The 24,600-nt window shown below is 41.0% G+C and overlaps 5 protein-coding genes and 1 pseudogene across 11 annotated transcripts in view; 3 read left to right on the top strand and 3 right to left on the bottom strand.

Moving 5' to 3' along the window:
• The first annotated feature begins 861 nt into the window (after nt 1–861).
• Nucleotides 862–1,603, top strand: LOC109901657 (C3a anaphylatoxin chemotactic receptor-like; annotated as a pseudogene).
• A 781-nt stretch (nt 1,604–2,384) lies between these two features.
• On the bottom strand, nt 2,385–5,259 carry LOC109901815 (protein lin-37 homolog). 3 transcript variants are annotated; one of them, XM_020497791.2, is made up of 10 exons: nt 5,131–5,259; nt 4,737–4,786; nt 4,538–4,613; nt 4,355–4,402; nt 4,187–4,216; nt 4,002–4,087; nt 3,694–3,854; nt 3,450–3,581; nt 3,283–3,356; nt 2,385–3,100 (listed from the first exon to the last, which is right to left on the bottom strand). In XM_020497791.2, the coding sequence occupies exons 2-10, from the start codon at nt 4,768–4,770 to the stop codon at nt 3,013–3,015; spliced, it is 729 nt and encodes a 242-aa protein (XP_020353380.1). In that variant the 5' UTR covers nt 4,771–4,786; nt 5,131–5,259; the 3' UTR covers nt 2,385–3,012. The 3 variants fall into 3 exon arrangements, with proteins under 3 accessions (XP_020353380.1, XP_031693870.1, XP_031693871.1); XM_031838010.1 differs by lacking the exon at nt 5,131–5,259 and adding an exon at nt 4,923–5,124; XM_031838011.1 differs by lacking the exon at nt 5,131–5,259 and adding an exon at nt 4,959–5,124.
• A 3,505-nt stretch (nt 5,260–8,764) lies between these two features.
• LOC109901818 (proline and serine-rich protein 3-like) lies at nt 8,765–13,467 on the top strand. Its single transcript, XM_020497801.1, has 5 exons — nt 8,765–8,851; nt 8,989–9,567; nt 9,749–9,911; nt 10,454–10,533; nt 12,706–13,467. The coding sequence occupies exons 2-5, from the start codon at nt 9,160–9,162 to the stop codon at nt 12,727–12,729; spliced, it is 675 nt and encodes a 224-aa protein (XP_020353390.1). The 5' UTR covers nt 8,765–8,851; nt 8,989–9,159; the 3' UTR covers nt 12,730–13,467.
• On the bottom strand, nt 12,785–15,299 carry hspb6 (heat shock protein, alpha-crystallin-related, b6). Of its 2 annotated transcripts, none has more exons than XM_020497796.2 (4): nt 15,107–15,299; nt 14,545–14,710; nt 14,128–14,250; nt 12,785–13,908 (listed from the first exon to the last, which is right to left on the bottom strand). In XM_020497796.2, exons 2-4 carry the CDS (start codon nt 14,701–14,703, stop codon nt 13,741–13,743), a joined length of 450 nt encoding a protein of 149 aa, XP_020353385.1. In that variant the 5' UTR covers nt 14,704–14,710; nt 15,107–15,299; the 3' UTR covers nt 12,785–13,740. The 2 variants fall into 2 exon arrangements, with proteins under 2 accessions (XP_020353385.1, XP_020353386.1); XM_020497797.2 differs by lacking the exon at nt 15,107–15,299 and adding an exon at nt 14,913–15,077 and having other exon boundaries at nt 13,678–13,908.
• A 1,584-nt stretch (nt 15,300–16,883) lies between these two features.
• LOC109901819 (presenilin enhancer, gamma-secretase subunit) lies at nt 16,884–18,586 on the bottom strand. Of its 2 annotated transcripts, none has more exons than XM_020497802.2 (4): nt 18,465–18,586; nt 17,952–18,062; nt 17,640–17,744; nt 16,884–17,326 (listed from the first exon to the last, which is right to left on the bottom strand). In XM_020497802.2, the coding sequence occupies exons 2-4, from the start codon at nt 18,010–18,012 to the stop codon at nt 17,187–17,189; spliced, it is 306 nt and encodes a 101-aa protein (XP_020353391.1). In that variant the 5' UTR covers nt 18,013–18,062; nt 18,465–18,586; the 3' UTR covers nt 16,884–17,186. The 2 variants fall into 2 exon arrangements, with proteins under 2 accessions (XP_020353391.1, XP_031693874.1); XM_031838014.1 differs by having other exon boundaries at nt 18,433–18,566.
• A 734-nt stretch (nt 18,587–19,320) lies between these two features.
• Nucleotides 19,321–24,600, top strand: part of kmt2bb (lysine (K)-specific methyltransferase 2Bb) — a 55,556-nt gene continuing 50,276 nt past the window's right edge. For 2 of the 3 annotated variants that reach the window (XM_031837986.1, XM_031837984.1), the window contains exon 1: nt 19,321–19,742. In XM_031837986.1, coding sequence (XP_031693846.1) covers nt 19,410–19,742 — 333 coding nt within the window. In that variant the 5' untranslated portion in view covers nt 19,321–19,409. The remainder of the gene's footprint in view (nt 19,743–24,600) is intronic. The other variant, XM_031837985.1, reaches the window with a different exon arrangement.

Here is a 24,600-nt window from a genome sequence, read left to right as displayed (position 1 = left end):
ACTGATGGTAGGCTTTGTTACTTTGGTCCCAGCTCTCTGCAGGTCATTCACTAGGTCCCCCTGTGGGGTTCTGGGATTTTTGCTCACCGTTCTTGTGATCATTTTGATCCCACGGGGTGAGATCTTGCATGGAGCCCCAGATCGAGGGAGATTATTAGTGGTCTTGTATGTCTTCCATTTCCTAATAATTGCTCCCACAGTTGATTTCTTCAAACCAAGCTGCTTACCTATTGCAGACTCATTCTTTCCAGCCTGGTGCAGGTCTACAATTTTGTTTCTGGTGTCCTTTGACAGCTCTTTGGTCTTGGCCATAGTGGAGTTTGGAGTGTGACTGTTTGAGGTTGTGGACAGGTGTCTTTTATACTGATAACAACTTCAAACAGGTGCCATTAATACAGGTAACGAGTGGAGGACAGAGGAGCCTCTTAAAGAAGAAGTTACAGGTCTGTGAGAGCCAGAAATCTTGCTTGTTTGTAGGTGACCAAATACTTATTTTCCACCATAATTTGCAAATAAATTCATTTTTAAAAATCCTACAATGTGATTTTCTGGATTTTTTCCCTCATTTTGTCTGTCATAGTTGAAGTGTACCTATGCTGAAAATTACAGGCCTCTCATCTTTTTAAGTGGGAGAACTTGCACAATTGGTGGCTGACTAAATACTGACTAAAGGCACTTTAAACTTAGAGGATGTTTGGAGAGAACGGAGGGAGGAAGAGTGCTTTTTTAGAAACTCATGTGCATTAGAATTGTTGCATTGTGTGAATAAAGACCATATGAGGGCGAAGTCATGTACTAAATGTCTTCTATAAATCGAATGACTTTATTTGTTTCAAGTCCTACCTAAATGTAACCTTCAACATGTTCGCCAGCATCTTCCTCCTGGCGGCCATCAGCCTGGACCGCTGTCTGTCCATGTGGGTGGTTGTGTGGGCCCAAAACAAGTGCACGCCATGCAGGGCCGAGGTCATCTGTGTGGGGATCTGGTTAGCCTCATTGGTCTGCAGCCTCCCGTTCACCATCTTTCGGCAGATCATGCACTATGGTAATAGGACAATGTGCGGTTATTAATTTTACCATGATTCCTCCACCTACAGGAACATGGTTGTGTTCCGCTTCCTGCTGGGCTTTCTTATCCCCTTCCTGGTCACCATAGCCTCTTACATTGCCATATGGATACGCACCAGGCTCCTTGAGAGGAAAAACGTGCAGATCCCTCCGGATCATCGTCTCCATTGTCCTGGCCTTTTTCATCTGCTGGATGCCCTTCCACGTCTTACAGTTTCTGGACATCATGACAAATGGCAGCCCAGGCCTCAACCTGGTCGTGCATATTGGAATTCCCCTGTCCGCTAGCCTGGCCTTCCTCAACAGCTGCCTGAACCCCATCCTGTACGTCTTCATGTGTGACGAGTTCCAGAAGAAGCTTTGTCAGTCCGTGCTGGTTGTATTCGAGAACGCTTTTCCAGAGGACCAGGGGATGAACTTTGTGTCATTAATGCGCTCCCATCTCTCCCGTTAAGTCTAAGTCTCTGACTCCAGAGAAGGACATTTACACCTCACTGGTGACCAGTCTGATGGTAAAGTGGAAACCGAGGTGTGAGATGTCTGCAAAAGACAGGGCTAGTACATCTGTATTACAGTGTAATTTGACTATCTATACGGTAGTTATGAGACTTGAAATGGTCAGTAGTTGTGGTCATTGTGGTTTTCATGGTGGTATTAATCAAATCAATCAAATGTCTTTTAAAAAGCCCTTTTTACATCAGTTGTCACAATGTGCTTTACAGATACCCAGCCTAAAACCTCAAAAGTGCAAGTAATGCAAATGCAGTTACCGGATTTAACTTCTAATGTTATAGTGATGTTATGTTGAAGTTATGGGGACCTTATTTTGATGTTATGGGAAAATTATGGGGATGCTATGTTAACGTTATAGGGAAATGATGGGGACATTATCACACACAAATAGACAATAACACTCCTAAACCTCTAATTTCAAAATCTTACAAGACTGTTCGACCAGACGGATCTATTAACTGAAGGTATTTTGGTATAAAAAATGTTTTTAAAAAACTCTTACGGTCATTTATTGATTTCTGTGTTTATATTTTGCTTGTAGCTAATATAAAAGAGTTGACAACTAAAAGGACTCTTCGTAAGTGTTTTTCTTTGGTCAAATAAAGGTTTAACTTCAGACAACATTCCTTTGTGATCCAAAACAAACAGAACATTTATTGCCTGTATGTGATCAATATCTTGGACCTATTTCATCCATGTGGACTGTGTTTATGACCTGCAGATGACAAGATCCCTCTGGAAAAACCCTCTCCCAAAATAACTGCTGTGGAGAAATCCTTTGAATTACATTTCAAAAATCAATCAACTGTAAAAACAGCACTCTGGCAGATTTATTATAGCGATAAATAAATTACAATAGCTCAATACTTTATAACTTTTTTACAGACGTGTGTGAGACTTTTCTTTTGAACATCTATGCAACAAACAAAAAATCCAAAGGGCACTGCTTGTCTGGGAAACTGGTGATCCTAAAACAAATATTTACCATTGGAATTGATTTAGAGTATCCCAGAATTTAGACAAATGTTGTACACTACTTAACCTGTTTACAAATTTTTCATGACACATTGTGGGATCGACAACAGACTATATAATGCATTACCAGATATTCTGTAATATGACAAAAAACATTAATGTAATTATTATCCAAGAATCCCAATATACCAGTCACAGGTGAACTTGGGCCCACCAGAAGCATCAACTTGCTGAAAGTATTGGTACATTTTCAAAACGAGGACTTTGGGTCCTTAAATGTGGCAGTATATGGTAAAAATGGGCTCCATGAGGCTCCTCTGACATTGTCACACGCAATGGCCTCCTTGGGGAGAGGACTAGGGCAGCGTCCTGGGGTAGATGACTTCCTCGTAGCTCCTACCTGCTCTATTCTTTTCTCCTCCCTCTGCTGTGGGATACTACCTGGAGGATTCCCAGCTAGCGGTCGTACATTTCCTTCATCTCTTTCAGGATCTTGATGCTCTCGCTATACCTCAGCTGATTCTTGTTGGACGCTTCTTTCCATCTGAACACAGTTATGTATATTAAGATTGATCGCAGCTAGATAAACAATGTTTACTGACAGAATTTGTATCAACTTTTTTTCCAATCAAGATTACATTCGGATCAATAGTTGATATTCGACTCCCCAATCTATCCATGTCAACTAAGTTAGCTTTTGTGATTATTTAGATGCCTTGGACTTACTTTTGCCTTATCTTTTTCCAGCGTTCTATGTGGTTGTATATGAGGGGACCAGAGACTAGAGCTGTATCTGTAGACTGGTGACAAAGACAGACAGATTGAAACAATCAACCGTTTTACTGTGGCAAATATGAAAGTGATGGCTAGGCGTAGCAGATGTTATACAGTACCTTGCTGACAATAGGCTTTTCTGTGGATGGGATCCTCAGATTGACAGGATCTCCAGAAGGGTTGAGAGGACAGGAGGTGGGCGGAGGGAGGCGATACACATTCTGTCCCTTACCATTGAGCATGTCTGCAGCCTGGTAAGATGCAGGTGAAAACAAATACTGAACAGAGAGCTCTATTGAAAAATATATATATTTATGCCCACATTGTGGGCATCTTTGTCCTGCTTTTTGGGTGTGAGCTTACCTCCTCTTCCCCCATGCTGTGTGGGGGGCTTGGGGATGCAGCTCTCTCTCTCACTGCCGGGTTGTTCCTCATCCAGGCCCGGCAAATGGGGTAAAGTGGGGTACTGGTGGTGTACTGGGCCAGGTCCACACTGCGGTCAAACAACTTGATAATGTAGGCATCTAGCAGAGAGGGAGGAGAACAAATGATTGTATATGTAGGTGAATAGCTAGAGCTTGAACGGTAGAGTCAGTGAGTGAGAGACAAAAGGTTTTTAAAAGTCAAACTATCTGTGTTTGGCAGGGGATTGACATCTGCAGCAGACTTACTTTGTTTATGTTGGTTGCTCTCTGTTAAGCTATCATCCATCTCTTTCCGTTTCTTTCTCCGGTGCTGTGGAAACCGTGACGATGGCCTATGACATCAACAACAAGGGAAAGGGGACAGGTCAAGGCCTGTCAGTGTCTAACAGCCACACAGTCAGATGTGTTTTAAAAAATCAAATAAGGCTTACCGCTTCCCAGCAGAAGATGGAGACACATCCCTATGGAAGAAATAGGCAATCAGAATTACTACAGAAGTAGTGGGACTAACGGAACCACAATAGGCTATTGAGTAAGTCTAAATAGCATACTTCTTTTAATATAAAAAAAATACCAGAAAAGAAAGAAAATGGCCATACTTGCTCAGAGACTCTTCTGCCATCTTTGTCTCGTCTTCATTTTGCTCCCTGTAAAACAGCAAAAACAGCATTTCCCATCACCTAAGCTTGATTAGAGGAAAATGAAAAGTTCCTGAAGCTGTACGTTTCAATGTCAAACCAGTTAATGTACTGCATCTTCACAAATAAAATAAAAACACCAACCTCTCACTGTCACTCTTCTCTACCAGCCCCTGTAATACTGCATCTAGTCGGCTGCGTGCACCACTCCCCTCTGCATCTGTCATATATAAATACAGTCGACTTTACTTAGTAGAGATATAATAATTCCAGTAGATAGTGTTAGGTACCACTGTATCGTCAGCTGAATGGGTTTTTGGTTTTGAAATGTTCAAGCTCTCACCTGGCTTCTCAGTCTTGATCTTGACGTGATGCATGATCTACCCGTTCACACTGACATTCAGAAATCCCCAAAACAAAGATAAAATACAAGTTAGTTGGTAGCTAGCTACAACGACAAGCTTGCTAAATTGATTATATAAGGGAAAACACTGATTCAAAATGTTTCTAGATATTAACGTTAAATGACCCAAGGGGACACTGTTGTTGTGCCTGGATACCGAACCTAAGTAGCTAGTTAACGTTAGCTAATTGAAGCAGTCTTTTCTTGAATATGCGTGTGTAGCCGCATTATTCGACTTGTGTCTATTTGATACATCACTTTTCATCAGCAGAACATTATTGTCGAATTAATGTCTAAAGGCCACGTATCTATACATAGAACGTAGTTTTGTTACCCTCCAACAACTAGCTAGCTAGCTGCCTAGTTAGCGCGGTGGTCGGATTTGTTTCAGTAGACTTTCCTCTTCCGCGCGTAGGTCGTTTCCTTTCTGCTGGTTGGGCAATGCGGAGTCGACTACACGACTATCATTGGTCCAGATCGATGTCTGTCACTTACCAACTTTCTGTAGATTGGCCAGAATCGATTGTTGTCGATAATGATGTTCTCGGAAAAGATCAACTCAACATTATCGAATCTGTCAAACAATTGAATAAAAAATTATCCAACGAGGAATGTAACATTTAGAAAAGTAGAACTAATTGTCTAGACTATGCATATTTTCCTAATCTAACTATTTTATTTAGCCGTTTGGTTGCCTGGTAACTGACACAAGTCCAAGCCAGATAAAAACACGGAAGGCACAGTGTGTTTTTCTTTCATTGAATCAACCCAGGCAGTGATCAAATCGAGATGCTCAAGTAACATTTACATGGAAAGTACGTGCTTTTTAAAAAGTTAATACGTTATCGGTGTCGGTGATCTAGCCTTTCTAAATGAACAAACTAGTTTTAAACTGCAATGCTGTTAGCTAGCTAAGTTACAGGGAAAACGTTTTGCAGTGCCAGCTAGCTCTTTTCACTCTCTTGTTAAATCAAATGCATGTGTGCTAGCTATTTACCTGACACACACTTTAAAACTGTCTCATCCTATGATTATAGCAAAGAGTAGTCTACATGTGGGCTATAACACTTCGCTGCCCATTGTGTAAGTTGGTGCCGGTGGTACTGTCAACATGAAATCCAGGTGAGACGTGGAACAAATAAAAATGAATGCAGAACTACCGTTTTCAAAACCAGAACGTTGTGTTTTTTTTACCACAATGAAAATGGTCATATTTTGTCTCTCTTGCTCTCTTAGTGGTGCTGCTCTGTTCACAAGGAACAATCCCTTTCCGCCAGACCCACCTCTGGGGAAAAACACATTTACAGCCCCTCACGCACCAAGAAGCTTCCAAAGCAACAGAGGAAAACCGTAAGAACTGCACTATGGGGCTGTCGGGGTCTTTTCCAAATACACTTACTCCAATACAGTAAATACATGTATTGTCAGTATAGTCTCCTGATCAAACTAACTTTTTTCCTGGTTTGTCTTAGACCCTGAACCCTGTTGGCCTTGCCCAGCTGTCCAGCCCTCCTCCTCTCCAGACACACTCACTGTGCCCATCAGACCCGTGCTTCCTTGGGGCAGCCAACCACTTTGTCCTCTGTCCTCCTCCTGCCACTAGGCCCAGACTAATTTTTAAGAGTCCTGGCCCTCCACTGATCTTGTGTCCTCCCCGGCCAACACTGCCGCCTCCCCGAACACAGACACACTGACATAGGACCCAACATCGGGAAAGTCCCTGGTTTCCACTGGGGGAGGAGAGCAGGAAGATTCAGTGTTGGCAAAGTATGCTTAATACTATTTCTAGAATTACATAATGGTAATTTGTTTTATTTGTGATGTGTCATACAGCATTTGTGACCCTGCATCCTCATGTATGTCTTCATTGTAGTGTGTATAATGATATCCACAATAAGCTTGCAGGTGACGAATATAGGATTTTTGTATTGCTTTATGGTGTTATGCCCTTTACATGTCTCATTAGTAACTACAATAATTCCTATTTCCAGGAACATTGAACGTTTTCGTCACGGAAGGCCGCAGAGTCAAGAGGAACGTCTGCAGACGTCGGCAATGGTGGGAGAGGGCCAGCAGCCTTTCTGGTGGCTTTCCTCCTCCCCTCTACCCTCCAGTTCTACACCCACTCAAACCACTGACAAAGGTACTTCACTTGGCTCATTCATTGTTCTTTACATCTCATTGAAACTCATTAAAAGTTTTACTGGTTCGATAAAACAAGGAATCTAGTGACTGTTGTGATGCATTTGACCAACTGTCTTGCTCTGCTCTCCATTTCAAATCAAAGTTTATTGGTCGTGTACACAGTTTAGCAGGTGTTATAGCGGGTGCAGCGAAAATCTTATGTTACTAGCTCCTAACAATGCAGTAAAATGTCAAACAAATGTTTTTTTTTAAAGGAAAGAAGTCAAGAATGTAAGGACAAATCCATCTAACAACACAAATAGCACCATCAAAATGAAATCTATACACTGGATTAATATGTACAGCAGTAGATATATTAGTGAGCTATATCAAGAATCAAGTATATAAATAAATATGCTGTGTATAAACAGTAAAATCCAATTTCTTATTAATTCCATTTTTCTTTATGTACACAGGCCTTTCCCTTAGAAAAGACTCAGCCACCACCCTCAGTCCAGTTGGGTAGTTTTGGCATGGCACTACCCTCTCCCCATGCAGGGGACTCCTTGATCTTAGTGCCATGGTGTGTGATGAACCTTGTTGTTACAAGTGTACATTGAATTGGTGGAGTCAGTGTACCCATCTAGTGGTGTTAATCGGAACAGCATTGTTCTGTTCATGCTATGTTTTGGTAAGAGTTTGTGTTTGAGATGTATTGGACAGGTTTATGTAATGCTGTCAAGTGTGCAAGAGCCAGAATGGCTGAGATCTAATGGAAGAGACTACCCATGCAGAGTGCCTCTCCTCATAAATATTTGCATACCAACACCAGACGACATGTTCTGCCCAACCAATGTGTTTATGAACTAGTTAGAAGCTGTTCCCTTTGATTATGCAACTGTGTTTGATGCCTTTGTTGATACCCCTTCTGGTCAAAACACCGCTCCATATCCAGCTTGCTGCATATCCCTGAGGGAATGAGCTAAACTCTATGCAACTGACGTGAGCTTTTATAGAACTGATCCATAAAGTGTTTTCAAAACTAAACCCGCTGAGGGCTCACAGTTACACAACATTGTGGATGTTCTAGAATGTTGGTGATAGAAATGGTGACAGGAGATGATGCCTCTGATGCACTCACTGGCCTCTCTTTCTGATGCCCTGGCAGGGCCTGTCAGACTCCTATTACGGTGACCTTGGAGACTCTGAGATACTGCATCTACAGGAGAAGGCCAGTAGACTGCTACACAGAAGGTGGATATGCTGGGAGGAATAGAATACACTGAGCAGGGTTGGGGTCAATTAAATGTAATTCAGTCAGTTGCAATGTGGAGAATTGGATTAGTCTTACAATTTAAAAAAATATGTTTTCAGTGAGCACTCTCAGTAGTGGATCTATCCTCATCAGCTCTGAGGGCCTGGGCTGCTCCAATTTGTCCTCCTCTGTGAGCATAGATGAGCCAGTCCGAAGGCCTATAATTACCAGTCTTATCAACTCAACCACTGGTGAGTCATGTGGGTTGGGAAGTTCAAAACATCTGATTTGCATGAATTTCCCTGGTCTCAACCACATTATATTGCTTTTTCAAACTCCCATAGCCACTGTTATTCTGTGCTCTTGCCACGTCCCTCATTTCTCATGGTCACCATTTAGTTTCCTTTTGCAACTTTCTTTATTTTCACACATATTGCAATAACTCTTCTTGTGCAACCGCTTCCTCAAGTTGTGGGGAACCTAAGCTCAGCAGACCTCTATGCTGGAAACGTGCCCAAACTGTCTGTGGTTGGTCCCCCTGACCCATGCACATGCCCAAAGGAGGACATCCTGTTTCAGTGGCGCCTGAGGAGGAAGATGGAGCAGGCCTTTTGGTGGTCACACCCACATCAGGTTCACACCATTCATCAGCACTCTGTCAGCTGGCAGTCACAAGGTACTTACCCTCCTGTCTACTACACCTGCTATTAGAAATATGTTTTGAAGTCTCTTTGAAATGTCTGCTATTGTGTGGTAGTATTTTCCAATGCATTTAGCTAATCACAGATCATTTAATTTATTTCCCTTCGTTAGGTACAGCGGAATCCCCACCCTGCATATTCCACTCATATAGTTACCCGCTCCTTCACCCCAGCCCCCCAGGAGACCAGTGTCCCCCATGGACCATTCTCCCCTGCAGCTGCCCTCCCCATCTCCAGCCCCACCGTCTCCAAGTTGCAGCCGGATACCCCGGTCTGTCCCCACATGCACCTCCTCTGTGACATCCTTCCTTATACCGCTCAGCCCCTCTCCCCTCCACCCAGCCACCAGAGGAGCCCAAAGAGGAGGTCTCTAGGGCCGACCGGACCATTAGGCAGCCCAAAGCCCAGTTCAGCTCCACAGACACCTCCACTGAAGAGCCCACTAGTAAACATGAGTCCTCTTCACCACTGCCCGCATCACGTCGGTGATGCGGACCATGCTGAGAGGCCCAGCTATACAGATTGGAGTGTGAGCCAACACAGCACCAGATGTAAAGACAGGGTCACCCCATGGAGGGAGGAGCCCAGCAGAGACTGGGGGCAACAGGAAAGCAGGCCAGGGGTAGTGAGAGAGGGCCGCCCTGGAGATCGTGCTCAATCACCCTCTCCCATACACATTACCCTGGGACAGGTCAGTTAACACTGTGGGTCATCAGCATCACCGATGCTAGATGCCATTAATACATTGAAGAAAGACCGTTTTTCATTTTTCATTGTTACAAAAATATTCATTTACTTTATTAATTTATCCAGGTTAGTTTAATTTAGATAAAGATATTAGATGAGTAAAGCATATTCATTTACCTTGGCAGGTAGTTTCAGAGGTAATGTTCCTGACCATGGACTCCCCGGACCCGCCCAGAACCCCTGTGTCCTCTGACTCTCCCAGATATGTGCCCCCGCAGTCCCCTGCCCCGCCTCCCAGTGCACAGCAGCCCCGGGAGGTCGTAGCTCAGCTGCTGCAGGAGGCTGAAGGTGAGACTGCCTGGTGCAGTGGGGACTGCTGACCATAACTCTCTAGGTAGCAGAGGTGGAATAGACTCTGGCCGTATAATACAGTGTGTGTATATATAGCCTCCAGTCAAGTTCCACCGGGACTGAATCCAAACAAACTTTTTCCTGAAAATCTCATTTCTATACATGCATTACTTACTCTAAATACTAAGTTAGGATTTTGCCCTAAATGCTAAAGGGGTCTTTTGCTAACTATATAGGGCAGCATAACAATTGAGTGATGCCATAGTCTTCTGATACAGGAGTACATTGACGGTGTGGACCAGTGACAGTTATTGGTTTTTACTTCACATTGCTCTTGTTCATGTGTACATTTCTGGCTATTTATACCTTTGTACAATTGACATGTGATCTAATATAACATATTATGAACACCTGGCATAGCTTTGCTGGAAAGTATCTAAAGTTAGAACAAAAATAATCTGTCATGTAATCAACTGCTCCTAAAGTTACTTTTGTTATCTGCACAGTGACATTTTTAACTGTATTTCCCCCCCCTTAAGATTCAGACGAGCAAGAGTTTAAAGACGACCCCTTACTGAATGTCTTAAGGCAGCAGAGGATGGGTGAAGGAGCAAATCAGGTAAAGAACTGGTATATGTTCCCTAGATACAGTACATCCTTCGTCATTTATTTCATTGACCTTTCCATTACCGGTACTCATTAAGATAATGAACTTAATATATTTTCAGGGTAATTACAGTGCCTTCAGAAACTATTCACTTTTTTCCACATTTTGTGTTACAGCCTGAATATAAAATGGATTCATTTGAATTTTTTTGTCACTGGCCTACACAATACCCCATAGTGTCAAACGTGGAATTATGTTATTAGAAATCGTTACAAATGAATTAAAAGCTGAAAAATGTCTTGCGTTAAGTATTCAACCCCTTTGTTATGGCAAGCCTAAATAAATTCAGGAGTAAAAATGTGCTGAACAAGTCACATAATAAGTTGCATGGTCTCAATCTGTGTGCAATAATAGTGTTTAACATGATTTCTGAATGACTACCTCATCTATATACCCCACACATACAATTATCTTTAAGGTCCCTCAGTTGAGCAGTGAATTTCAAACACAGATTCAACCACAATGGCCAGGGAGGTTTTCCAATGCTTTGCAAAGAAGGGCATCTATTGGTAGATGGGTAAACAAAGAGGAAGAAAAAAAGCAGACATTGAGTATCCCTTTGAGCATAGTGAAGTTATTAGTTACACTTTGGATGGTGTATCAATACACCCAGTCACTACAAAGATACAGGTGTCCTTGTTTACTCAGTTGCCGGAGAGGAAGGATACCACTCAGGGATTTCACCATGAGGCCAATGGTGACTTTAAAACAGTTACAGAGTTTAATGGCTGTGATAGGAAATAACTGGGGATTGGTCAACCACATTGTAGTTACTCCACAATACTAACCTAAATGACAGTGAAAAGAAGGAAGCCTATACAGAATAAAAATATTCCAAAACATACATCATGTTTGCAATAAGGTATTAAAAAGTAAAACTGCAAAAAATGTGGCAAAGAAATTATATTTTTGTCCTGAATACAAAGTGCTATGTTTGGGGCAAATACAACACATTACTGAGTAACACTCTCCATATTGTCAAGCATAGTGGTGGCTGCATTATGTTATGGGTATGCTTGTAATCGTTAAGGACTGAGGAGTTTTTCAGGATAAAAGAAACTGAATGGAGCTAAACACAGGCAAAATCCTAGAGTAAAACATGCTTCAGTCTACTTTCCACCAGACACTGGGAGATGAATTCAAATCAAATCAAATACAGGTGTGCCAAGCTTGTAGCGTCATACCCAAGAAGACTGTAGGTTGTTATCGCTGCCAAAGGTGCTTCAACAAAGTTTTTATTTATTTTATTTAACCAGGTAGGCAAGTTGAGAACAAGTTCTCATTTACAATGTTGGACCTGGCCAAGATAAAGCAAAGCAGTTCGACACATACAACAACACAGAGTTACACACGGAGCAAAAAAACATACAATCAATAATGCAGTAGAAAAATAAGTCTATATACAATGTCAGCAAATGAGGTGAGATAAGGGAGGTAAAGGCAAAAAAAAAGGCCATGGTGGCGAAGTAAATACAATATAGCAAGTAAAACACTGGAATGGTAGATTTGCAGTGGAAGAATGTGCAAAGTAGAAATAAAAATAATGGGGTGCAAAGAAGCTAAATAAATAAATACAGTAGGGGAAGAGGTAGTTGTTTGGGCTAAATTATAGATGGGCTATGTACAGGTTCAGTAATCTGTGAGCTGCTCTGACAGCTGGTGCTTAAAGCTAGTGAGGGAGATAAGTGTTTCCAGTTTCAGAGATTTTTGTAGTTCGTTCCAGTCATTGGCAGCAGAGAACTGGAAAGTTCTGAATATTTATGTAAATATCATATTTCAGTTCTTTATTTGTAATACATTTGCAAAAAAAACACAAACTGTTTTGCTTGGTCATTATGGGGCATTGTATGTAGATTGAGCGGAAAAACGATTTCATCTATTTTAGAATAAAGCTGTAACACAACAAAATGTGGAAAAGTCAAGGGGTCCGAATACTTTCCGAATGCATTGTATTGTTAAATCATGATGTGTTATGCTGATTGTTTTGTCTTTGGAGTAAAATTGTACTTTTTTTTTTCTCATTGCAGACACAGATATGGATCATAGAGTGATATAATATTTGGCTATGCAAAGCGTTGAAGCAACCTTGGAACATGCTCTAAAAATAGATGTTTTTTCTTTCAGCGAGGTGGACTCACTGTTGGATGAATTCCAGGAAGCGTGATCACTGGTGGTGAGCACACACATGGAACAAAAACAACAATCAATTCAACAGCATTTTTATTTTTGTACCGAAATATAGTGTATATATTTTTGTTAACAAATTCTCTTTTTACAATGAATAGTTAAATATACAACAACCTTACTGTTGGGTTTTGTGAACATACTTGATAATCTGAGTGTTAAAACCTTTACACATGATTTTGAGGGCATTAGACACAATCAAATCAACATTTTCAATGGTTTTATATCATATTTACAATGAATGGTTCCATAAAATTATTAAGATTGATGAGTTAAATGGGATTCTTTAGGATGAGGGATGCTTTTAAATGAGCGATCTGTCCTGTTAATATGTACAAACCTCATTTTAATGCTGTGACAGCTTAGTTAATGGGTGTTTTGGTACAGGCAGGCACCAGCTCCTTGGTGAGTGTTTGATATGTCTGTTGGAGGAGAGCGTGCCTGTATTTTTGCTTCTATCCTTATTTGGTGTGTGTACAGTTTACCAAGTTACCAATTACTTCACACTGGAAGAAGTTAAGATACCCATAACTACTTTTATTTTCTTTAACTAAAGTTAATTTGAAAAATTGCTAATTTCTTTGCGATAAACTATTTTAAATTTGAAATGTCAGACTACAAATTGCAAGAACAGATCACTCTGGAGTAAGATGTTAACAGAATGTGTAATTTAGCATATTAAACAACTGTTTCAAATGACAATTAGAAAGGGGTAAAACTGAAAAAGGAAATTATTGCCTACTTCACCCATGTTTTCTATTTGCAAAAGAAGTAGTGTGTAGTTCCAGTAGTTAACAACTTTTTTGTTGTTGTTGCTGTGTAGCAAACTACCAGATATGAACTGCCACCAAGCTACTGCAAAATGTAGTTAAATTACTAGTTGAACTACATGTAGTTTACTACTACCCCCCCCCCCCCCCCCCCCCCCAACACTAGTTCCTATGGATTGTGTGTTTGTTCTTATGGTGTGTATGCTCATGATTCTGAGTGGGACAGGTGTCTGGAGTTCTCCCCCTGCAGCATAGGGGCCGATATGATGAGGATGCCTTCAGGCGACACAGCCGACTCCAGAGACATGGAGTCCACTCCCTCTGGAATCCTGTAGCGCCGGTTAAACTGTCGCGTCACCAGCCCTGACCCATCCTGCAAACACACGTTATAGTGAACACAGTCAGTGAGGAATGCTCGTTTTCAGGCTAACAAGTGGCCTGGTTTCCAGTCTGTTTGGTCAGTAGTTGTCTGAAGCAGAAACAGACTGCATAGCAACCAGGCTATATTCAATGTCTGTCATCACACTATGGCAGTGTGATTATGAACAGAGAACAACTCTTGCATAATACATGTAACACAGTAGTTGCTTACTTTTTTCTCTTTGTGTTTCCCTTGGACCTCCACAAAGTCTCCTGTCACCTTGACCATCAGCTCCTCTGGGTTGAAGTGTTTCACATCAACCTGAACTGTGAATCGACTGTGGTCACAACACACCTGGCAACAGGGGAAGATACCAATATTACTACTCAAATTGACACTATTGCTGCTCTATTACTGCTGGTTTAATCTACTTTTATGTAATTATATTCAAATGATAAAGGCAAGAGCACCTGCAGTAAATGGCATTCATTAAAATGTCAGTAGAATATAGAAAGTAAAACATAAAATTAATTAATCAAGGCTACCTCATTGATACAGAACAAAGTCATGAAAAATAAATCCAGAAATGGTTTGATCAGTGAGAAATTAGAACACTGCATGCGTGCAGTGTAACGGGAATAAACCTACCTGTGCAGAGCCAGTTTGCTCCATCACTGGGGTGAGCAGCTCCGACGGCGTGAATGAGTACAGCCCGAATGTCCCGTTCAGCCCGGGAAGAAGAGGCGGCAGGACCCTCTCCCATGCGATACCGCTGGCTGGAAAAGTGGGTGGCAGATCGAAGTCCATTTCGCGTCTGAGGTAAAAAATCAAATATGCAGTGATTACTACAGCCTTTCACACCAGTATGGGCCGGGGATGTTACGAATATTCTAGGCCACAGGAAGAAATCGCACATGGGAAAAATGATAGACCTACATTTATTGGACTATTCGAGAAACTATTAGCCTAATAGAAGTTGTTAGAATGAAGCAAGAAATAATTCAACTATAATATACCCGCTTCTTCACTGCGGAGGTTCAGAAAGTGATTGATTCGTAAAGACTACAGCGATGGTTTTTATAGTCCTTGTCAAATCTGGAATATTGTAAATAATACCGAATACGCTTGAACCTCAAAGACCTTTCAAATTGTTGCTGGGAAGGGTCACCGTGTAAAATCCCGTTTGAGACGTAGAGTCGTTAGCACTTACCGTTATGAGATGCCTGTAAGTCCTATTATGTTCTGACTGCCAATAGGATGGATTGCTGCGTCCGTGTATCTGACTCTGCCCTTTTCCCTGACAAACTGTGGATGTGCCAGTTAAGGTCTGTATTTATGATAGCAGGAGTTACATAATGAGGCGGGAACTTCGCTGTGGGGCACCCTGCTTGCTTTTGGATTCACCACCAGACCCCCTGGGAATTATGATTTTGTTTTAGTTGTGATCAAATGCTTCGATAGCGTGGGGACCTGCCTTAAGGAACACTCCTCCCTATCATATCAACCTAAATATGAAGAACTGTTACCATATTCTCCATTATAATCATATAGTGTACGTGTGACAGTGCACCTTTTTAATTAAGCTTACATGGTCGTTTTCCTTGACACCTATTGGGAGCCCCTTTTGGTAATTTGTCAATTGACATTCAACACTGCCAAAAACGGTCATCTCAATACAGTGTTCTGCCAGGCAACAGTTCAGACGCTTCCTTCTAGGGATAGACTGCATAACTGACTGGACTGCTCAATAATTGCTACAACAGATTCGTTGAAAACTGATTGAATGATGGTATCCATTAGGCCTACACTGCATAAACTGTGCTTATCCCAGGTTATCAACTGGGGCATGAGGATTATTATTTTTTACCTAAACTTATTAAACAGAGGTTAAACAAGGTCACAAACATTGTCAATGTCACACCCTGTAACAATATTTTACCAAATACTGGAATGTTTAAGATGTTACAATATTTATTTTATAGGTCTACATACTTCAGATTTTTCTGTTACATTGTTTATGTAATGATATTTTGATCAATGTGAAGCACACTAATCTTCAATCACTTTGGCCTTATTTGGAAGTCTTTCTATTCAAAAGAAAAATGATTCAATATTTGTATTAATTCTATAATTTCTACAGAGATGATCATAATCCCAAAGAGAGGGATGAACAAATCTGTGATTAATGTTGGCCAGTCTCCCTGAGCCACTTTGCCCTGGTGATTAAAACGACCTTATAATAATTAGGTCATCATGACATGCAGGGTGAACATCATGTTCTACAATTACACTGACACCACATCCACAACAATGTCATATAAGCCTCCAGCATGTCACAGGTCTTAGCACCTCATCGATTGGGTATCTTATGACCATCCATCACACACACATCTGATTTGGGTTTACATCCACTGCCCCTTGACCCCATTTAGAGCAGACAGTCGTGTGACTTATACAACCCTGGCAGACTCAATGGACTTGTTAAGTACTGGAGCTGGTGGGGTGACATGTCCTTCCTGCCATGGCGTCAGTTGGTAATAGAAGTAGAGTCTGACTCTGAGTACCTAAAAATGGCATCAACCATGATCCTGAAGAGGGGGTAACATTTGCTACAGATGGATTGAGTTTCATAATAGGCGCCTAAGAGATTGGCCAGAAGCGGACCTCATTTAAGCACTTAAAAAAATCATAATTTGGCAATCATAAAGTACTTTACTGGCTAATATCTCATCACTGTTGGAATGGTTTACACAGAGTACAAAGGATACTATGAATAGTATTATCTGGAATAAGTATGTTGTTATTGTGAGCAGTGTTACACAAATACTGACATATTAAAAGCCAATTGGATATTGTTATCCAAAGCTATGCTCATGCCATTCATATTATCCATAGGAGCCAAATGTCTAATGAAATGCACACTAGACCACAATCTGGCATCTAAACTCAAAACCTTATTACAGCAAATAAAAAAGGCATACACTTCCATTTAATTTGGAAAGTTAATGAATTTGCTATTTATTTTTGTCATACATACCATTCGCCTGTATAACCTTCCAAATTTACTCAAACGTGTTGAGACATCCACACACTACACACAATTTGGGGAAAAGGTGCAGTGTTCATAGGACATCTTCCCACTCATTAAAGCCCAGAAGAAAATTACCATGGTTATCCATTGAGAAACTACACATTTAACTATTTCAACCTATGTTAGATTTTCCTATTAATTCTGTCATGGTAAAGTTTTATACAGTAGGAAGCTTTCTTGTTTCCCCGCCTTGTCTGTCTCAGGGAATGCCAAGTGGAATGGTGAAGGAGAGGTAGTCGCCCACCTCACCCCATTCTGCTCTGAAGTGTTGGAATATGGTTATCCATGTGGTGAGTACTGCAACCCACAGTAGGAACCCCAGCCCTGAACACTTTACATCTGAAAGAGAGATGTAATGTATTGTAGTCATGTTTGCATAGAAACTGCATGCTTTCACTAATACTTACACTAATGTTAATTAAACTAATACAAAGCCAACTTTATGCTTTAGCTGGATCATCTTATCTCATCGTGGATCATAGGCCTACATCTCATAAGACACACAACCTGTAACAAATGTATTATTTATCCAGTATGTGGATTTGCCACAACAAATATGGACAACTAATCATTTGTACAGGAATCTTGACTTACATTAATTAACAGCACTTTCTCTGTGTACATTGACTCTGATTGGATGATTGACACTCACATGTTTTGATCTGAAGTTGTTCAGTATATGTTGGCTTTACAAAGGCCTCTTTGAAAAACCACACCACATTCACCAGCCACAGGAACGGAAGGAATGCAAATCCCCCTGAGATAGAAAGTCATTACAGTATTACTACATGATTCTTGCATTACTTATATATATATACACACACACACACATTGTAAACACTAACATTGGAGAGCTCATGCAGTGTTTTTCTCTTTGAACCATACCAGGGGACAGAAATCCCCTGGTCACGTGGCTTATAATTAGAGAAAAACAACACTTGGTGGTTCAGACTTACCAACTTACCGAAATAGTATTTCCTACAGAGGGTGAGTTTCTCCTCATTGGGAAGGCGCTCTAGGTTCATGTTGATTTCCTGTTATTCCCCCCTTCGTATTGACAGCTTTTCAAAGAGACCTTGAAGTATGATGGAAGAGGATAAAAGTGAGAGGGTATTTTGAAGATCAAGACTGGCACATTTCGGCTTCATGGAACTGCCCGTCTGTAAAATACGAGGGTGCCCTCTATCGATAAGAATGGAACAAGTCTTGTGTTTCCACCGAACTTTTGCCTGGCTATCTGCCCAGGTGACACGATAACATATTTAAACAACAATTTTGCGAACTGAAGTATTTTAAGGCGAAATGTGTAGGCTAGTAGATACGTTTTGAAAAAGCAGTCGAGAATAATGCGTACTGGATGGCTAACAATATATGCTACAATGTTAACAGCAATTGTCCTCTATTACAGAAAATACATCATTAATAATATTTTCCGAGGCTTTTACCTGTAATCTTTAATTATATAGATGTGAAATACCTCTAAATTGCTTGACAACTACACGTTCAACAGCTCAAAACATACACACAAAAGAGAATGTCAATTTGTTCATTTCCGCTTCCTACTCCAGTTTTCTGAAGAGGGGGATGTGACGTTCATATTGCCCCCCCTCCCCCGGTTCGTTGTGGGTACTGTAGTTCAGATAGCGTACATAGAAATGTATGTTTTGGCATTTATATTAAAATATATTTAAACAGTGTAATTCACTTTTGCTTGTAGTAAATCACCTATGATTGCTGACAGTGCAGATGATGTGAATTGCAATGCAAAATATGTGCCTTGCAGTTGCAAAATTAGTTAACCTGCCTGTCTTATTCTGTGAATAATTTTCATCAGGGAAGTTTACTACAATATACAACCATAATTCTCCTCTTATCAATGCAAAAGAATATAGGCCTAGACTTGTGGATATTTTCAATTCTTCTTTTCAAATTATGTTTAGAGCTTGATTTAAGTGCATAGACTCTCTCTCTCTCATGTAAGGAGCGCGCACATAATGTATAGTGGTGCAATTTGTATGATCATATCAAAAGACGAGGACAAGCCGCTCTGAGGAATAGGGACAAGCCTAAAAATATTGGTACAGCGGTAGATGGCTATTCACAAAATGTGTATTTTTTTGCATGGAGGGAAGCTGGGCCTTGTAGTTAATTATCAATAAACGTAATGGTTGTAATGAAACGATGATCGAGCAATGCGTCCTTTGTTTAATATCAAATGGGTTTATTACTTGTATTACATAATGCATTGCACACACCACCCCTATAAATTCCAATCATAATTTAAATAAAGATTTGCAAGTTACCCTGTGAAGCTTTCCTTGGACATACTTCATTTCCCGGCAGCCTTGCGGGTCCCCCCTCCCTTTCTCGCGCCTTCCCTCTTGTCTCACCTCAAGTTGCTATCGGTGTTGTTTTTGAAGCTATGATGGCGGCAGCGGGATGCGGATCAGCAACCGCGGCTGCCATAGGAGGCCAAGTTGGTACTGCTGCGCCCCGAGGTCGCTTCCCTGGTCGGCCATGGTCGTCTCGCAGCCGCTTGCGTTCTGAGAAGCGATGGCAACTCGACCGATCAGGGGCAGAAGCTGACGATGTGACTAATGCTGGAGGCCCAAGGCCCACAAGCCTGGTTCTCTCGTTAAACGAGGACCAGTCTCACTTGCGCTTACTTGGGATAGAGTCGAACCACAAGAGCTTAGCGGAGGCTGGGTACAGCTCAAGTGGGAGCGAAGAGGTGAGAGCCCAAATCGCTGCTGGAGTTAGTATATTTTTGCTTATTTTATCATGCCATTTTGGTTACCTGTGTTGGTGTGTAGTTTTTTGTGTGTGTGTGTCATGTAGAGTTGGCCCCGTTTCATAATACTTTGCTTTAAGTGTCAACATTAGTTAGCTAGCCAGCTAACGTTAGCAGTAGCGACTTCATGAGATGTTCGTCAATAGCGCTAGCTAACAAAGGGGAAGGCTAATGTAATATTTGTCTGCATTGGAGCTCTATGGTTAGTTAGACATAAGATTTACCACGAATAACTTACACCCACGCTAGCTAGTCAGGTATTTGTCTTAAATGAGTATTTAGCTGGTTTATGCCTGTAATTGCTGCAGTGAGTAACGAACGTAGCTACATAAATGTTTCTATGGATTCAAGAGGGGGAGGGGCTACGTCAGATACCTACTCTCTATGATAGCTAACTAACTACGGTGTATGGGGATCATTTCACGTTCCTTTCAAGAACAAGGCTTGCAGAATGTCACCAGGTCAGTTTTTTTTTGTCGCTGTCACTGAGTCAATGTAACTAGGTTGTTGAAGTCATTGGAGGGAAACTGATAACGAAACCCGGTAGTGGGTAAATTTGTCATGATGTGAGATGTTAACGTTACTTGGCCTGCTATTGCAGTCCATTTTCTATTTCATCACAAGCAAGAGAGGACCACCAAGCATATTATATATTTACATTTGAAATATAAATGACCTAGGCCTTCCTAATGACTGCAAGTATTCTTATGTTAATAATCTGGCTTGGACCCAAGCTCCACATTAGCTGACAAAATGCTGCTGCCACAATATCGACTTTATTTGCATATTAACAGGCATGTAGCAGATGTAGTTAGAGGCCTGCAACCCCTCCCCAGTTCCCTGGCATGACTGGGTAAATTGCTGCTGGTTTCTTGGTAATGCCTCGCCATCCATGAACAAAGATGCATTACCTGGAGGAGAAGATCATTTGAAAGATGTGCTTGGACTGTTTTTGAATGATTAACTTAACTAGTTGATGTAATGGCTTGTCCAGTGCACTTGTGTTGGGTTTGTAATGGTATAGTTTGGTGCTCAAGACTAGCACAATAATCTACAGGTCATCCCAGTGATGGTAAACATTTGACATGGGAGACCTATTCCAAGTAGGCAGTAACCTATAACACTATACATGGTCATTTCCATGTAAAAGAACCCATGAGCACCAACGTGAAGTTCGTAGGAGCATATCAAATTGGGTGTCAAATGAAAGAGAAGAGTATATTTTTGGAAAATAAAGGTACAGATGCATTAAAGAAAATACGGATTTTTTGCAAATTACGAATTGATTTCTGGCAAAAAAAAGATGGAAACGGGTCTTTAAAAATATCTACCAGAAAGTCATAAAAGGTATTAGAAGTAAATCAAAACACAATGTTGAAGTAAAGACTAGAGGTTGACCGATTATGATTTTTCAACGCCGATACCGATTATTGGAGGACCAAAATAATGACAATTACAACAATACTGAATTAACACTTATTTTAACTTAATATAATACATCAATAAAATCAATGTAGGCTCAAGTAAATAATGAAACGTTCAATTTTGTTTAAATAATGCAAAAACAAAGTGTTGAAGAAAGTAAAAGTGCAATATGTGCTATGTAAGAAAGCTAACGTTTCAGTTCCTTGCTCAGAACATGAGAACATATGAAAGCTGGTGGTTCCTTTTAACATGAGTCTTCAATATTCCCAGGTAAGACGTTTTAGGTTGTAGTTATTATAGGAATTATAGGACTATTTCACTCTATACCATTTGTATTTCATTAACCTTTGACTATTGGATGTTCTTATAGGCACTTTAGTATTGCCAGTGTAACATTATAGCTTCTGTCCCTCTCCTCGCTCCTCCCTGTGCTCAAACCAGCAACACAACAACAGCCACCATCGAAGCAGCGTTCCCCATGCAGAGCAAGGGGAACAACTACTAGAAGGCTCAGAGCGAGTGATGTTTGAAACGCTATTAGCGCGCGCTAACTAGCTAGCCATTTCACTTCGGTTACACCAGCCTCATCTGGGGAGTTGATATGCTTGAAGTCTCAAACAGCGCAATGCTTGACGCACAACAAAGAGCTGCTGGCAAAACGCACGAAAGTGCTGTTTGAATGAATGTTTACACACCTGCTTCAGCCTACCACCGCTCAGTCGGATACTTAGATGCTTGTATGCTCAGTCAGATTATATGCAATGCAGGATATGCTAGATAACATCTCGTAATATCATCAACCATGTGTAGTTAACTAGTGATTATGATTGATTGTTTTTTATAAGATAAGTTTAATGCTAGCAACTTACCTTGGCTTACTGCATTCGCGTAACAGTCCTTGTGGAGTGCAACGAGAGAGAGGCAGGTCGTTATTGTGTTGGACTAGTTAACTGTAAGGTTGCAAGATTGGATCCCCCGAGCTGACAAGGTGAAAATCTGTCGTTCTGCCCCTGAACGAGGCAGTTAACCCACCGGTTCTAAGCCGTCATTGAAAATAAGAATGTGTTCTTAACTGACTTGCCTAGTTAAATAAAGGTGTAAATATAAATAAAAACACATTTTAAAAATCGGCGCCCAAAAATACCGATTTCCGATTGTTATGAAAACTTGAAATCGGCCCTAATTATTCGGCCATTCCGATTAATCGGTCAACCTCTACTCTGAGTGCCAAGTGTCACGTCTGGAGGAAACCTGGCACCATCCCTACAGTGAAGCAAGTTGGTGGCAGCAGCATGCTATGGGCATGTTTTTCAGTGGAAGGGACTGGGAGTCAGGATCGAGGGAAAGATGAACGGAGCATAGTACAGAGATCCTTGATGAAAACCTGCTCCAGAATGCTCAGGACCTCAGACTGGTTTGAATCTTCAACAGGACAACGACACTAAGCAAAGCGCCAAGAAAGGGAAAGGGGGATACCTAGTCAGTAGTACTAACTAAATGCCTTCAACTGAAATGTCTTCCACATTTAACCCAACTCCTTTTGAATCAGAGCTGTGCGGGAGGCAGCCTTAATCGACATCCACATCTTTGGTGCCCAGGGAACAGTGTGTTAGCTGCCTTGCTCAGAGGCAGAATGACAGATTTTTACCTTGTCAGCTCGGGGATTCGTTCCAGCAACCTTTCGGTTACTGGCCTAACGCTCTAACCACTAGGCTAGACAATACAGGAGTGTTAGAATAAGGTTGTAATGTATTTTTTGGTTGTGGAAAAAGTCAAAAGGGTCTGATTTACCCCCCCCCCCCCCCCCCAGTTAATGTAACCTCTCCCAGCTCTTACTGACAACTACCCACGAGACCACTTGCTTGGACATTGACATTTGGTCAGTCCGCCATGGCCTTGATTTCAACGTCCACAGACGTCGGTTTAGACCGGCCTCGATTTAGCCCAAACATAGACGTCCATGATTTTGTATGATCACCGATCATAGACGTCTGTTTCACAAGTTTGCACAGTACAGTGAAGCACAACTGGGTACAGTAAAGAGTATAGATCATTACGCGTTAATGCAGAAATTTTGCATTTTTCCCTCAGAAAAAGAGGACGCCTAAGATGCTGTATCTTGCTGCGTTTTATAAGCACAGATCTAAAATGCTTATTCCTGCGTTTTTGCAAAAAATGCCTTGATTTTTTTCATTGTAAGCTAATTTACTTGTGTGGCTGTAAGCCAGATAATGTTGCACTTCTGTTGTCATCTGATGAAAATGAAGCTATTTTCTGACGAATGTGTTGCACTAATGTATTTTCTGTAAAGAACAACTATAGTTGCACTCCACTGATCACCCTATTGAAACAAAAAGGCACTCTTTCAACATAAAACTCGTGGGAAATGGTTTAAAACGCAGATTTTGATGAAAATGCAAATTTCTGAACTCTAACGTGATCCCTTGTACAGTAAAGTTTGGTACAGTAGAGTCTACTGTACTGAATAGGGATCTTAACAGTTAATTGGTTAGCCGCCGAAAATACAGTTGACCGCTCATGCTTATCAGTCTATAGGTTAATTGGCATAATTTAGGGGAATTAAATTGTCCTTGTGTATTTTCATTGATTCTCCTGTATCTTATTTATCGCACGTGCACAGCATGCAGAGAATAGCCTATCACCTGTCAGAGAGCAGCTCCTCAAAAGATGGTACTGGAGTAAAACGTGCTTTTATATATTACTTTTTATTTCTCAATCTCAACTCGTAATTTATGCTCGCCTCCCATTTCCCATTCGAGTGCATATGCTATAGTCAACGATAGTCAGGCTATCACCCACCACTTTGCAACATGAGCTTTAGGCAGTATAATTGTTTAAAACCTGAATGTTTTACTTTACTTCAAATAATGAGCCATTTCTTACCTGGCTTCAAGGTCGCCCAGAGAAAATCCAACCATAAAAACAGGCAATTATTTTATATAGACTTCCTCATGCCATTAACTTTAATTTCTCTACTGTTCAATTGATTTTCATATCAACTTTCTTTTGTTGGCTAGAAGCAAAAGGAACAATCCTAGTCGTATTAACAAACCATCCTAGTTGTTGCTTTTAGATTCCCCGTCTTTTTGTGTGACAGATTTGAATCCCTGTCACACATGAATTGGCTCGCTTTAGGTGCACAGTTTTAGAACGACTTTTTCCCGCATAATGCATTTTGGCAAGTGTTTGAAAATGACGTTTTATTGGCTGCTTCATTACAAGAGTTGCATGTTCCATAATAGGCTATAACATTTTGACTTTAAAACAATAGGTGTGGTAGAGTTGCATGTTTGCATTTAAGCTCTTAATGAAAAATGTCCTCTCCTTTTTAATGCATAGTATTTTCAGTTGGTCATGCCATTTTACTGTTTGTAAA

Source organism: Oncorhynchus kisutch, linkage group LG13 (genome assembly GCF_002021735.2).
Source record: "Oncorhynchus kisutch isolate 150728-3 linkage group LG13, Okis_V2, whole genome shotgun sequence".
Taxonomy (NCBI): domain Eukaryota; kingdom Metazoa; phylum Chordata; class Actinopteri; order Salmoniformes; family Salmonidae; genus Oncorhynchus; species Oncorhynchus kisutch.
Note: the sequence above shows the minus strand (reverse complement) of the source record. Positions and strands in the feature narration are given on the sequence as shown.

Bases quoted from the DNA above. Each gene is read 5' to 3' on its own strand.
- LOC109901815 (XM_020497791.2), bottom strand. From the start codon at position 4,770: ATGCATCACGTCAAGATCAAGACTGAGAAGCCAG. The intron at 4,614-4,736 runs GTGAGAGCTTGA...TATATATGACAG, and splicing joins GATCAAGACTGAGAAGCCAG to ATGCAGAGGGGAGTGGTGCA. The intron at 3,101-3,282 runs GTAAGTCCAAGG...AACTGTGTTCAG, and splicing joins TGGAAAAAGATAAGGCAAAA to ATGGAAAGAAGCGTCCAACA.
- LOC109901818 (XM_020497801.1), top strand. From the start codon at position 9,160: ATGCACCTCCTCTGTGACATCCTTCCTTATACCGCTCAGCCCCTCTCC. The intron at 9,568-9,748 runs GTCAGTTAACAC...TTACCTTGGCAG, and splicing joins TACACATTACCCTGGGACAG to GTAGTTTCAGAGGTAATGTT. The intron at 10,534-12,705 runs GTAAAGAACTGG...TTTTTCTTTCAG, and splicing joins TGGGTGAAGGAGCAAATCAG to CGAGGTGGACTCACTGTTGG.
- hspb6 (XM_020497796.2), bottom strand. From the start codon at position 14,703: ATGGACTTCGATCTGCCACCCACTTTTCCAGCCAGCGGTATCGCATGG. The intron at 14,251-14,544 runs GTAGGTTTATTC...CCCTGTTGCCAG, and splicing joins AGCAAACTGGCTCTGCACAG to GTGTGTTGTGACCACAGTCG. The intron at 13,909-14,127 runs GTAAGCAACTAC...GTGTGTTTGCAG, and splicing joins GGAAACACAAAGAGAAAAAA to GATGGGTCAGGGCTGGTGAC.
- LOC109901819 (XM_020497802.2), bottom strand. From the start codon at position 18,012: ATGAACCTAGAGCGCCTTCCCAATGAGGAGAAACTCACCCTCTGTAGG. The intron at 17,745-17,951 runs GTAAGTTGGTAA...TTTCTATCTCAG, and splicing joins CTGTAGGAAATACTATTTCG to GGGGATTTGCATTCCTTCCG. The intron at 17,327-17,639 runs GTGAGTGTCAAT...TCTCTCTTTCAG, and splicing joins ACAACTTCAGATCAAAACAT to ATGTAAAGTGTTCAGGGCTG.